Consider the following 13,233-nt stretch of genomic DNA (forward strand, 5'->3'; position numbering starts at 1 on the left):
CCTGGAGGAGTATTTCACTGAAAGTCTAAAGAATGATGTCAGCATCACTCGACCTAAAATGCACACACACACACATATGCAGACACACACACACACACACAGTTGTATAATGAGAAAAAGGTGCAAGGAGCACAATGCCTCTCGGAGCTGCCAGACCATTGGTCCAGCTCCAAATCTGCTCCCCTCCCCCAGCGTCCCCCCCCCCCTCTGTTAGTTCCACATCTGTTTCCCAAACTTGGGAAGGGGCCTTGGCGAGAGTAATATCTGGGTCAGAGTACACACACTCTCGCTCTCCTCCTGTGTGCATGTGCATGAATATGTGCACGATAGAGCACACTTATCAACGGCATGAAGACCGTCTTACACTCTTTGAACTGGCAGATAGCGCAGCGTCCCACATGGGCGTGTGCAGCTGTGAGTGTAGATTCAAAAGTGGCTTTGAGTGGAAGCCAAGATGAGACATTATCATCTGCATCCCGCACAAAGCTCCAAGAAAGGGAAGCTCAGAAAACCAAGAAAGGGAAATTTAATTAGTAAAGTTTATTCCTGCTATCCTCTCTTTTATTTTTAACTAAAAACATTTTCAACACTGCCACCGACACACTAAAACTGCATTGTGAAGCCATCAGAGGTGTTAAAGGATGCTCCCAATGATTCCCCATCACTGATTGACCGGATTTATTTTCTTTCTCTTTTAATTTTCCGAGGGATCAAACTTCACGAGTCAAATGATACGATCAAGTTTTACTCCATCTGTGATACACACACGTTTTCATTCCCTTTTTTTTCTGCCAGTTTAACCGAGTGGAAGAGCAACTCGATGTTGCCACCTGTTGGACAAACACAGGCAGTGTGACTGACAGAGCGCCTCCTAGAGTGAGCAGTGTCTACTTTATTTTAGCGACAAGGCGAGGAAGAAACAAGCACATATCACAGAAAAAGTTCAGCTTGTTATCATCTATATTCCTTTACAGCGACAGTGTTAAAGATGTTTGTGGTGATGTAAGAAAGAGGAAAATGGATTGTATCATATTTAAAACACACACAGAGTACATCCTGAAACCTGCAGAGGTTTTCTTAGCTTTATGAAACTTGTCGTCTATTTAGCTAACCATAAAAACAAAAAAAACACCTTTCAACAAAATGTATCTCCACCTGTAACACTGGCCAGTTCAGTCTAAAACACATGAGTATCTTTTGCTTAACAACCAGCCCAGTCACTTTCAAATTGTCAGTCCAATTTCATGTGCCGGTCTTAGGCCCGTCTTTCCCACTATGTTCTGTCTTGAACAGATGAGTCCAAATACCAAGAAAAAAAACATCCAAGTAGGATGAAGTTTGGAGTTCATAAATGGACTTTCATCCAGGAGACACTTGTTCTTGTCCCATGTGAAATCAAAAGTCAGTGTATTCTTCAATCATGTCACCTACATAACGTCATCTTTTCCATAAACTAAAAAGTGGGCTGGTGTTCTTGCGTAAACGTCCCCAAAATGAGACCGTTACAGTCACCTGACTGTGGATCTGCTCTCCACAGAAGTTAATGAGAAGGATCGAGTGTGCCCAGAACTGGACTTGAGCGCTGCACACTATCAGAAAGTCTGAAGTCAATGCAATAAGAGCGAAACTCCTGCCTTTAAAAGAAAAAGTACTGAATTAAAAACATGACGTTACAAAGTGTGTGAGCTGAATAACACATTTTACAAACTCACTAACAAGAAGTGGAATAAAAATGACGTCAGTCAACAGATGTTTTAATTTTGTTCTGCAACTCAAATGAAAAAAAACTCAAATGTTAGTGTTGTAAAGATCTGTATCCGTCAACGTCGCTCAGCATCCTCTGTTCCTCTCAGCGTTCATGTCGTCGTCTTCTTTCCGTCTCTCAGCCTCCTTTTTTGGGATATTTTTCTTTGGCCAGTCGGACAAAGTCCTCAGCGCTGTCCAGCGACACCAGGCGGTCCTGAGAGGAAAAGATGGAGGCAGATGAGAAGCAGGATGAGAATAAATAAAACACATTCGATTGCGGATGGCAGACGGAGAGATAAAACAACAACACGGGGGGAGATAATGGATGAGAGTGGGGGGAAGCGAGGGCGACTTGAATATGAGATCATGTGCAGGCTTACTGTACTTAAAGAGAAGCTTTGTAAGAGCAAAAGTACCCAATTAAATCTACCAAGAGAGGCACAGAGCTGCTTCTTCTTCTGTTTTATTAAGTTATATGGTTGGAATTTCCTGACGGGCCAAAATAGGTCACTTCTGAAGTTCACCTGAAAGCTCTTCTGTCGTCCATTGTTTATATACTGTTGTTTATGTTATTTTGCCAAAGCTTCACATGCTGGGTGTGTGTGTGTGTGTGTGTGTGTGTGTGTGTGTGTGTGTGTGTACAGTATCCGTGTACCATGACGTAGAGGTATCGGCTCTGGTGTCCAGTTTCTGGGGGAAACAGGCATGTGTGGTCCAGCAGCTGTTTTAACAGCTCTGTGGCTTTGTTGAAGTGCTCCTGATCTCGACTGAAGCCGCTCTGTCTGTTCACGCACAGCAGGGCGTCCACCTCGCACTGGTAACCTGCGGAGAGATGGAGGGGAAGATCACATGCGGTGCTAGTAGAAGCTTTTCTCAGAGCTGAAAGGAGACGAGCAAATATTAACTGAACAGGGCGCCTCACCGAGCTGCAGGAGGATTTTCTTCCATCGAGATCGGACTTCTCGCCGGGTGTAGCGCAAGGTGTAGATGTCATAATTCAGCTTCTCCCATTCCTGTGAGCAAATATGATAAATAAGCAAACGATATATATATATATATATATCACATAATAGGTCTTTTTTTATCTTATGTGGGAAGTAGTAGATGAAGCCATTGGAGAGGCTTGACGTGCAGAGAGGAGAGAATAAAGTCAATAACCTTATACACAAAAAAACACAAAATGTACGTAAAATGACAGAAAAAACAATGTATTAGACTTTAATTCTTATGAGAGCACATATTTAGCGCAATATATCAATAGTCACTCCTGCTTAAAGGGTAACTCCACCAATTTTACACATTAAACTGTGTTTACAGGTCTTGTGGAGCACTAATACATATGTGGAAAAAGTCATATAAAGCCTTTTTTTTGGCTCAAGAAAAGGCTGCCTGTAATGTGATGAATTGCCTCCTGAGATGTTCTTCAGTGGCTGATGCATTGTGGGGACTGTAGGCATCTTGTTTTGAAAAGCAATCCATTGGTTTTTAATCATTAATGAACAGTTTAATACGAAAGCAGAACCGGAGATCGTTTTTTATTCCACACACTCTTCCTTTTTCAGAGCCTGGTGCCTACATTACCCGCAATGCAACATAGCCACTGGAGGCAATATGCCAGATTCCATTCAACTTTCCCTGGAGCTACGAAACACAACCTTTTTCACATATGCAGTAGCACCCCCTAAAACCTGTTACCAGACCTTAATGTGTGAAACCGTAGACTTCTTCAATATGGACGGCGGAGAATGAGCTGTAATTGATCATTTAGCTTCACCTTTTCGGGTGAGCACATTCATTTAAATATACAAACATAATCTATAAAAACAAACATGTAAACAGTGGAAAAGAGAAAAAAAAAACAGATGACGAGAAGGAAGATACTAAAGCATTGTAACCATTTTTCCCATCATGAAATTTTTATCAATCATAGTCCTTGATGTTTTTTGGTGACCTGACTGCAACCAGAGCAGAAGTCTAACCAGCCACAACAAGTGAAAACACCTGCCTGGATGTGCAGACTTTAGCAAAACACTCTTTTTTTCACATCACAGGTGTTTATAATAAAATTAATGATGGCTGAATTCAAATTAGCAGCCTGGGTCGTGGGTGGGTCGTGGTTTCGTTCATGCTGGCTCCTCATCCTGGTTCACTGAGATGCTTAAATAGAAGACAGCCGTGGTTAGTGGTGTTAGTAACACCTGTGCTTATCCTGCTGTGTGTCTGATGTTAAAACTGTGCACTTCAGCCAAACAACCCTTGGTAGAAATGTTTGAAACAGATTTTCTCACTGAACAAAGAATCTCACAGAGCAGAGCGTTAGCTGACCCCAGTGTTCAACCGTATTCACTTTGCCAATTGTCTTCTTCAGTCTGTTTGGCTAAATATTAAAAACAGTCTCACAGCATGATCTGGATGGTTCAGTGAATATTCCCTTTGAATGGCCAGCCAGGCCACTGGCCTACATCTCTATTAAGGAATTTATTAACACAATGTGCCCACTGTGTCGTGCAGCCTGACTATTCTCATCACGAAGACTGTTTGTCACATGTTCACCAGACTCTGGTCAGAGACTGCAGTCACTTAACTGAGCTGCAATCCTGACATTTCGAGGGGAAAAAAAGCTCCAGAGTGTGTTACTTCTGCAGAGGAATGGAGGCAGGCTCATAAATGTGAGGAAAATGGGAATATCAACTTGAATTAATGAACCATTCTTTGCTTTTTCTGTCATTTCCAGACTCCTAATCGATTGTGCTCTCACAAAATGATCAGTGGTCTACAGAAAGATAGCACTAAGTTTCTTGTTTTATTTTGAAATATTGAGTTTAAACCTAAAGTTCTGCAGGGATCCTTCAAAGTTAACCTTATACCACAGAGACACAGCCAGAGTTACTGTATATCTAACCCACTGTAGCTCTCTAATAAACAACCAGCAGTACATGTAAGTTACTGTCAGAGGGATGAGGTCACTGATTAAGTAAGTAAAGAAGCATGTCAACTGCTAGACAAATGCTCAATTACAATCCCATTGACCTTTGACCTTTTGACACTGACCTTTAATAATCACTTACACAGCTCAGTCAAAACTCTGATTTCCTTAAACAATGATAATGACAGTCCTCGTACCTACAAGTCGGTCCATTTGAAATGTTTAATTCAATCAATTCTAATCCAATATAAAAAAAATCAAACATTAAACTCTGCTAGAAATTGAACTTTTCTCCAAATCTGATCAGATTGTACTCACTCATAGACGACAGCCAAACAAATACGGCATATTTTTTCATTAAGATCCAAGATACAAAAAATAAATGCAGATGAAAACCTTGCCGTCTTAAAGAAAGTGAGGCATAAATCCCTGGATTTGTCCGTTTCGGCACCAAAAGTTAATGATGTCTATTTTTGGCCGAGACTCATCCTCTGTCCAAGTTCTGTGGAAATCTGTTAAGTAGTTTTTGTGTAATCCTTCTGACAAATCAAATTAAATCAATTTTATATATATATATATAGGCCAAATCACAATGACCTGCCTCAGTAAGCTTTAAAGTTTATACAGTGAACAGCATCCTCTGTCCCTTAAAACTCGATTCCATCAACCAACTAACCAACAAACGAGCACATTAGCAAATGATCATCTTCAGTTTTACTCCTTCTTTACACAGCCGCCTTGTTACTGTTTTGGAATCATCTTTTTCGATCCCTCAGTTTCTTCTAAATTAACCTTCAATCAAAGATTCTTGCAACAGCAACTTCTGTTTTTCTAGTGTAAGATTTCTGAAACTCAGCTATTTTCAGAATCCAGGTCGAGTTCATTTACAGTCGACATGAAAGGGAGTGAAAGGGTTCTTTGAGAGCCACCTATGTGTGTCCCTCTCCTCTGATTAGATAATTGCGTTACAGAGCTGCAGGGGAACAGATAAGGAGACCAGATTGAATTCCTGAATTATTGTGGTGGATGTGCATGTGTGAGCTCTCTAAAAGAATCCAAGAAAAACAGCGAAAAAAGCGATCCGACTGAATAGATTGTCTAAAGAGGGTATGTTATCTGATTCGTCTGAACAGCTGTGACACAAGCAATCAAAAAGATGTACATTTCGGGTGCAAAACTGAGAATTCTGTTGCGTTTTCAGCATCCACTTTCTAATCTTACCCAGGTTCACGGTTGCGTGTGTTTACAGATGTTCAGCTGTGGTGCACTCAGTTGCTTTAAAGCTCCACATTAACACTAATCAGTTTATTAGATTAGAAAATGAAATGGCAAACTACTACTGTCAGTGTGTGCTGTGTCCTGTGTGGATGTATTGCTGATGTACGGAAGACATTTAATTTTCAGGAATTTAAGGAATAGCGTTAAAAAATGCCAATAACAGAGATCCTCTGCTGCCTTTTCTGTGTTTTCTGTCTCTTCTCTCTTCTCTGCTCTGCATCTCATTCAGCATCACACTTTTCCTCTCACCTCTGTTGCCTTGTCAGCCTGGTCTCTCATGTTGATAAAATCCTGCAGCTTTCCCTCCGATCCTCGCCTGATCGAAGACTCGCGGGCTCTGCTGATGGTGGCCAGCGGATACGAGGTGGTCCTCTGGCTCGGCTTCTTGCTCCCTCTCGGAGGCTGTGGCCCAAAAATGCTCTCCCAGTTTGTGTCGCTGTCGCTGGACTCGCTGGATGCAGGCTCCGGTTGTCTGGAAGCTGACGAGGTGCGCATGCTGGAGGATGGAAAAGAGGATGATGTGATCATGAAAACTCATCAAGTGGAGTTTGATTAAAAAAGCAGGGTTTCATTTTTTGTGTCTCACCGTAAAATTGCGCTCTTCTCTTCCCTGTTGTGTCTCAGATAGTACCGGCAGCAGCAGATGGTAAAATTGGCACCCATTGGCAGTTTTCCCCCCCAAAAAAGTTCACAACAATCAAAATAAATCCTCCCAGATGAAATCCCCCAAACAATCGCACCTCCTCCGGCTGTGTTTCCTCCAGAATCCCCAGGAAAACTAAATATTTTCAAGCCGATGTGTCACTGAAGACTAGAGATCCAGCCGAATGTCTGAACTTAACGCGCCCGTCCCCTTTTTCCCTGTGCCTGTCCTGGCCTGAATTAGAGCCTCCTGTCAATTACATTATCCACGTGAGTCCAGACAGGAGACAACAACAACAACACACACAAACACACACACACACACACACACACGCACACACACACACACACACACACACACAGGATAGTTCAGGGATGAATGGTACTTTTATTCAGCAACTCCTGATGGTGCAGAATGCAGCAGGAAGGCTTTCTAGCTCTTTCCCCCTGTGTCCCTATGTCTGTGTCCATGCTTGCAGGAGGAGAAGTGCTCGGTAAAGACAAACACTGATCAAGCAGACGGCTGTAGGTCCCTGTTATATCAGCCGCTGTAGGATTTTATTGACACTTCATAAATGTTAATACATCACTGATCTATTTTTGGCTCCCTCATAAGTTGTGTGGGCCTGTAAAAAAAAAAAAAAAACACTCTTTATGTCAACATGAGACATTTGAGATCCAAGGTCACCTGGCTGAACAGAAGTGTCAGACAGCAGTGTTGGTGCTGCAGGAGCAGGTACGACTGTGAGAAGAGCAGTGACTCCACCGAGTCTCAGTGACAACAAGCAAATGGAGAAAAAGCTACTTCAGTTTTGGGAACTAGGTTTGTCCCTGCTGATCTTAAGCAGCGTTTTAGAGACGTCGAACAGGTGAGCTGGGTCGATTATTGATCTTACAGTGACTACAAGGAACTTTGAAGTGTTTTAAATGACCTGTAACAGCAAACGAGACCATAAGCTAAAAGCCTTTTTTATATATATAGTTATTATTAATGACTGCGCTTGGATCCGATCACATAATCGCATATAAAATCACATTTAAATACAGGATCCATCTGTCACTCGCTTCCAAAACAAATGAACGCGCAGCAAAGATGTTTACAACAGCAGATGATTTGTCAAAGGGGGTCGCTAGAGTCAACAAAAACTCAAAGTTCCTCGTAATCACTTTAAACACTTGTTTGTAATGTTCAGAATTTGCTTGGGCAGCTTCAAACTTCAGAACAGATCCTGTCGCAAATGTTTCTCCATTGTGAGTTTGAGTCGTTGAGAATATATTTGTGGCGTCGCCGTACATACTCACAACTTCACAGCTGGCATCGTAGATTTCGTGTTGACCGTTTCACTGTAAAACTAAATGGTGACTTTTCTCGAAGTTATTTTTTGGGATATAGGCCTAATGCAAAATAAAAATACATTCATGTTCCTTTCTTTTCTAAAACTGCCAGGTTGGTGGAGGGTTCGGAATCAACAGGAAGTTATGACTACACCAAATATCACCCCATGGACGAGGTAAGAATCTTTACATTATGATGTTTCTAACCAACCCAAATGTCCAAGTAATGTTGATAATGTACATTTCTGCAAACCACAGATATGTTGAAAATTATGTTCCTTTAGGTCAACGTTCAATGTATCTTCTGACAACGCTGTGCCTATGCTCTGGTAAAGTTAAGGCACAAAAACCACTTGGTTAGGGTTAGGAAAAGATCATTCTTTTCCAAAATACCTGTTTTGGTCTAAATTTGTTGCCATAAACACAACTGGAGATTGTCCAAAGGTCTCCTTAAAAATACCCATTGATGTCACAGTTATAAATGAACGGCGGTCACTGGCTTGGCAGCTCCACCACCATCCACTCCAACTCCAGATAAGAGAGTCAGGTTGTAAAAACATGTAATGTGAACGTGATGTGACACGTTTTGTAGACATGCATTGTGGCACCTAGCCTTTCATGTACAACTGTGAATGTATCAGCGGTCTGCAGATATGTGACCGTCACCATTTCAGTCCGGGCTGTTCCAGTTGATTTACACTCTCATCCTTGCAGTTAACAGATGGACAGCGGCCAAAAAAAAACTATAAATAGCCATATGAAAATGAATCATCACACTGATTTAATTGCAGATATACAAGTGGATGGAAGATGTGGAGCGAGCGAACCCCGAGCTGATCTCCTCCGCTGTCTATGGAAAGACTACTGAGGGAAGAGACATCACACTGCTCAAGGTCTTCAACACATTTCCTTTTACCTCACCGTGATACACAGTAGTGAACAACCTCTTCGCATGTTAAACTGCAGTAATTAATGTTGAAAGTGGCTTGCTCACTACATATGTGAAAGGCAAGCTATCGCAGTGATTCCCCAGCTGCAAAATGCAAGAAACAAGTGAAAACAGTGAGACTGATTACTCTGGATCAGAAACCAAACTTCCAGCAGCAAAATAAAAACAGCTCATTAAATCAGGAGGTAAAACAGCACACTCGCTGCCCTCGAGATGTCAAACCAATCTTAGTCTTATTCAATCATTATTTAAAACCCTCCCGTGGCTCCCATCTGAGACCCGGCAGAGGATATAAAAGACGTTCTAATGTTTATTTTCACTCAACCTGCCTCACCTGCTTCTCCCTCAGTTACTTATTTCAGAGGGTTCAGTGTTTTGCAAAGACAGCTAAGACCGAGGCTACACGTCCGGTTGACCCATGTTAAGCTCTTTTATGGTTAATTACACCAATGTACCGCTGTAACTTTGTCTGCATTTTAAATCCAACACTTGGTCATCGTTGTGCGTCTGCAGTTGGGACTAAAAAACTCAGCGGTCACAGAGAAGAAGGTCATCTGGATGGACTGTGGCATCCACGCTCGGGAGTGGATCGCTCCCGCCTTCTGCCAGTGGTTTGTCAAAGAGGTTTGTATACACTCACGCGTAACGTCATTGATAGAGATCTTCACCAAGAGCTCATGAACTTCCTCTTCCGTTCAGATCGTCAAGTCGTATAAAACCGATAAGAAGCTGGAGCAGATCCTGCAGAACGTTGATGTCTACGTAACCCCTGTGATCAACGTGGACGGATACAACTTCACCTGGTCCAATGAAACTGTGAGTGCTTCTCCTGAATCATAGTTCTGTTTATTCAGCTCAGTAGGTTCACAGAAAACACGGTTCAATTTTGCAAGTACATCCGTGTGAGTTCTCTGTTTTGTGTTTACTTATGATATGATTAAGTTACTGCAGGTCGTCAGGCGGGATAACATGTTGGCATTGATACGTTTGCACATTTGTTTGTGTCACAGCCTGCGTATCATATTAGCACACCATAAAACGGGGTTATATCACCGTTATATGACATGTTTACGACCTGACTTACATCAGGAGGTGGAGGGAATGTGGTGGTGAAGTTACAGGCGGGAAGGCTGCCAAGCTAATGGCAGCATTTTGAGCCTGAGCCTTTGATATTTGTAAGCAGGACACCACTGGATATTTTAAAGAAGATCTTGGGACATTTTCCAGCTGTGACAGTAGTGGCAAAAATCTGATATTATTCATGAGAAGGTGGGAAATCTCCAGCTGTGCTTGGAGCAACCAAAACAAGTATTTTAAGCCAGAATGTGATCTAGACAAATGGTTTTCTTACCAGACAATAAAAAATTAACCCAATAGAAACATAAAGCTCCAACGTATCCGTAGTTTGAACAAATGTACACTGCCAACATTTATTGGGTTGATTCTGAAACCATCAGTCCACAATCTAACCGACGGTCTGACCCACCTGCTCGGCCTGTCACTGTGCCTGTGTGTTGTCTTGATGTAGAATCGTCTGTGGAGGAAGTCTCGTTCGGCACCTCCTGCAGGCAGTCACTGTTACGGAGTCGACCTCAACCGAAACTTCAATGCCAACTGGGGAAGTGAGTTTGCACCACAATGTGACTTATTAGCTCTCATTTGCCTCATGCTAGTAGCTCTTCTGTGTAAATTAAAACATTTCTGACTTGCACACCTTTTATTGGACGTATGAAGAAATGTCATAATCCTTTTAAATGGAGAAGAATGTGCTGGGAACAGTTGTGAAAGCAGTATATTTTCTGCACTCTATAGCACAAACTGGAAAACAGTAAATCCAAAGGGGATCAATAACAGTGTGTAATGTATTACTGTTGTAATTTCACACTTTTAAAACTTGTGTATGCTGGTTTGGAACATAAACATCTCTAAGGCTTGAAAGCTAATTGATACTGACATGAGTTCCAGTCGCACAGTACAACTAAATATTACGGTGTCAGTCCGTATGACACGGTTCAAGCCCTCCGACATTTACAGCATTGGTTCTCACAAGACTTTCTCCAATAAATTCATACTTCATAATTGTTTTTGACACGGCGAAGGAAACTTAATTCAAACATAAACCTGATGTATTATTGTTTTTGTGTAAAGTTTGTGTGTATGTGCTTTCTTTCCTCAGCGGTTGGTGTGTCCTTTGACAGTTGCTCAAACACTTACTGTGGGACATCAGCCGGGTCAGAGCCAGAATCTACAGCTGTGATGGACCTCGTTGGTAAATGTAGCATTTATGGCATTGCATGAACAATAAAACAATTAAAAAGAAGAAAAGTAGTTTTTTTTGGTAATGTTTCATAAATTACACGTAAGAGTGTGTTTCTTGTGTAAGAATGGAAGATTAAATATAAGTGTGTGTCTGATTGTGCTGATTCTTTCTACAAATCATGAAATGGAAAAGCCTGTGTTTAAAGAAGGTAATGTTGACATGTCATCTTGTTCACTGTGTCTCTCTGTAGGCAGTATGGCTAACAAGACTCTGTGTTTCCTCACCATCCACTCTGCTGGGCAGCTTATACTCTTGCCTTATGGCCACCCTGAGATCTCGGCACCCAACTACGATGAACTGGTGAGTGTGTGTGCTTCTATAGATTTGTATTGCGGTGTTAAGCAATACGCCTTTAGAGAAAAGATACACAGCTTTTAAGAGGTGCAATATGTAAGAACTAGCCAACGGTCGTGAGTGGGTTGGTTTGTTGGCTGGTAGCTTTTGACCAGAACAAGTTCGGGCTAGCAATAGATATAACTTCATATACATTTAGTACTTTTTTAGATGCTTTCAACTAAAAGTCTTGCATATTGCACCTTTCAGAACATTGTTGAATAGCCTAAGATTTGTAGTTTAAGCCAAAATTTGCTAAAATTGTCGTAGATCAGAACAATTAGATTTGTTCTTAGAGAGTATTGGTACGTGGTTTTCCAAAAAATGGTTGTACTGGTTCTATTTTCATCATTTTTGTGACCTGTGCAGGTTTCGGTCGGCAAGGCAGCAGCAGCAAAAATGAAGAAACTGCATGGAATGAACTACACTGTAGGGACATCGCCACAAATCCTGTGTAAGATATCGGTCTTCTACCTTTAGTTTTCAATTTAACGTTGCGACAACGGTCTGGTTAGGTTTTCGGCACTCATACCAATTAGATAGCGTTGGGAAAAGATTATGTTTTGTCTCACCTGAATCTTTTGCCACAAACAAGGACAGAAATTGGCCCAATGTCTCGACAACAATATGAGTTTTTCAGCTGCCAGTTGTTCTGACGCGATAAAATGATGACTTATGAAACGTTCAAAGGCCAACATTTTAATCTGGGCGGAACCTTATAGATTCCTCCTCCTTGCCTGTGGAAGCTTGACGTTTTCTTGTTGGATCCACGCAAATTAAGTTTATTCTCTCCTCAACATTCAGATCCAAACTCAGGCTCAAGCCGTGACTGGGCTCGTCTCATTGGCATCCCCTTCTCTTACACCTTTGAGCTGAGAGACAAAGGTGAGTTGGACTGTTTCGGTCTCTATACGGCCAAATACAATGCACTGGATTTAACTTGGTAATACACCACTGATTGATCCTCCAGGTGAGTTCAGCCACTTGTTACCAGAGGATCAGATCCAGCCGGCCTGCGAGGAGGCCTTCGCCGGAGCGCTGTCCATCATCACATATGTCCACGACAAGGCCTTCAACAGCGGCGTCCTCCCTAACGCCGCTGTCGCTCTGACAATCTGGAGCACCGTCATGGCTGTGTCTCTCAACACAGGGGTGTTGGTGTAAATAAATACAATGTTGTACCACAAACTAGATGATAAACGGAGACGCTGGACATCCTGGTGGTGGTAAACCGCTCCCACAACACTCATAACCATTCCTTTGTATCTATGCAGTCTCTTATCAATTGCGACGTCTATCTGGATAAAATATTTACCCAGATTTAGTGTTTTTGAGTTTCCATTAATCACATTTATGACTATTAAACTGTATTATCAAGGCCAGAGGTCCTCAGTGTATATGTAAAAACATTATTATCCTACTTTCTTTTCTTTTTTTTCAAGTAAACATTCATTTAAAGTGCAACTTAATGTTGATGTTGTTCCTGCTTCTCGCACCAGGGGGCAGTATTGCCCCATTTTCTGCACCACACTCTCGTCGATGCAGGTTCAGACACATGTTAGAGCTTAATTATTTCTTAAGCTGCGTCATGTGGCTGGAGGACTTTTCACATCTGATTCAGTTCAATTACAACATCAAGTTGTTTCAGTCGTCATGAAGCCGGAGAAGCATGGATTTAGTTCAACTGTTTTTGTTGCTTTAAAT

At 41.8% G+C, this 13,233-nt stretch overlaps 2 protein-coding genes across 2 annotated transcripts; one reads left to right on the forward strand and one right to left on the reverse strand.

The window, feature by feature from the left end:
* Positions 1-780: 780 nt before the first annotated feature.
* On the reverse strand, positions 781-7,054 carry LOC115587615 (melanoregulin). Its single transcript, XM_030427535.1, has 5 exons — positions 6,537-7,054; positions 6,200-6,446; positions 2,669-2,759; positions 2,402-2,568; positions 781-1,960 (listed from the first exon to the last, which is right to left on the reverse strand). The coding sequence occupies exons 1-5, from the start codon at positions 6,611-6,613 to the stop codon at positions 1,883-1,885; spliced, it is 660 nt and encodes a 219-aa protein (XP_030283395.1). The 5' UTR covers positions 6,614-7,054; the 3' UTR covers positions 781-1,882.
* Positions 7,055-7,288: 234 nt separating this feature from the next.
* Positions 7,289-12,993, forward strand: LOC115587614 (carboxypeptidase O-like). The gene is made up of 11 exons (XM_030427534.1): positions 7,289-7,461; positions 8,040-8,103; positions 8,719-8,820; positions 9,390-9,500; positions 9,576-9,692; positions 10,405-10,498; positions 11,053-11,145; positions 11,387-11,496; positions 11,899-11,983; positions 12,334-12,414; positions 12,500-12,993. Exons 1-11 carry the CDS (start codon positions 7,382-7,384, stop codon positions 12,691-12,693), a joined length of 1,131 nt encoding a protein of 376 aa, XP_030283394.1. The 5' UTR covers positions 7,289-7,381; the 3' UTR covers positions 12,694-12,993.
* The last annotated feature ends 240 nt before the right edge of the window (positions 12,994-13,233 follow it).

The sequence above is a fragment of the Sparus aurata genome, chromosome 9 (genome assembly GCF_900880675.1).
Source record: "Sparus aurata chromosome 9, fSpaAur1.1, whole genome shotgun sequence".
Lineage (NCBI taxonomy): Eukaryota > Metazoa > Chordata > Actinopteri > Spariformes > Sparidae > Sparus > Sparus aurata.

What these genes read in the sequence shown, in the direction of transcription:
- LOC115587615 (XM_030427535.1), bottom strand. Translation starts at nt 6,613, where the DNA reads ATGGGTGCCAATTTTACCATCTGCTGCTGCCGGTACTATCTGAGACAC. An exon ending in GAAAATCCTCCTGCAGCTCG is followed by an intron (nt 2,569 to 2,668) that starts GTGAGGCGCCCT and finishes ATCTCTCCGCAG; the next exon opens with GTTACCAGTGCGAGGTGGAC. An exon ending in GCCGATACCTCTACGTCATG is followed by an intron (nt 1,961 to 2,401) that starts GTACACGGATAC and finishes TTTTCCTCTCAG; the next exon opens with GACCGCCTGGTGTCGCTGGA.
- LOC115587614 (XM_030427534.1), top strand. Translation starts at nt 7,382, where the DNA reads ATGGAGAAAAAGCTACTTCAGTTTTGGGAACTAGGTTTGTCCCTGCTG. An exon ending in AATATCACCCCATGGACGAG is followed by an intron (nt 8,104 to 8,718) that starts GTAAGAATCTTT and finishes ATTTAATTGCAG; the next exon opens with ATATACAAGTGGATGGAAGA. An exon ending in GCCAGTGGTTTGTCAAAGAG is followed by an intron (nt 9,501 to 9,575) that starts GTTTGTATACAC and finishes TCTTCCGTTCAG; the next exon opens with ATCGTCAAGTCGTATAAAAC.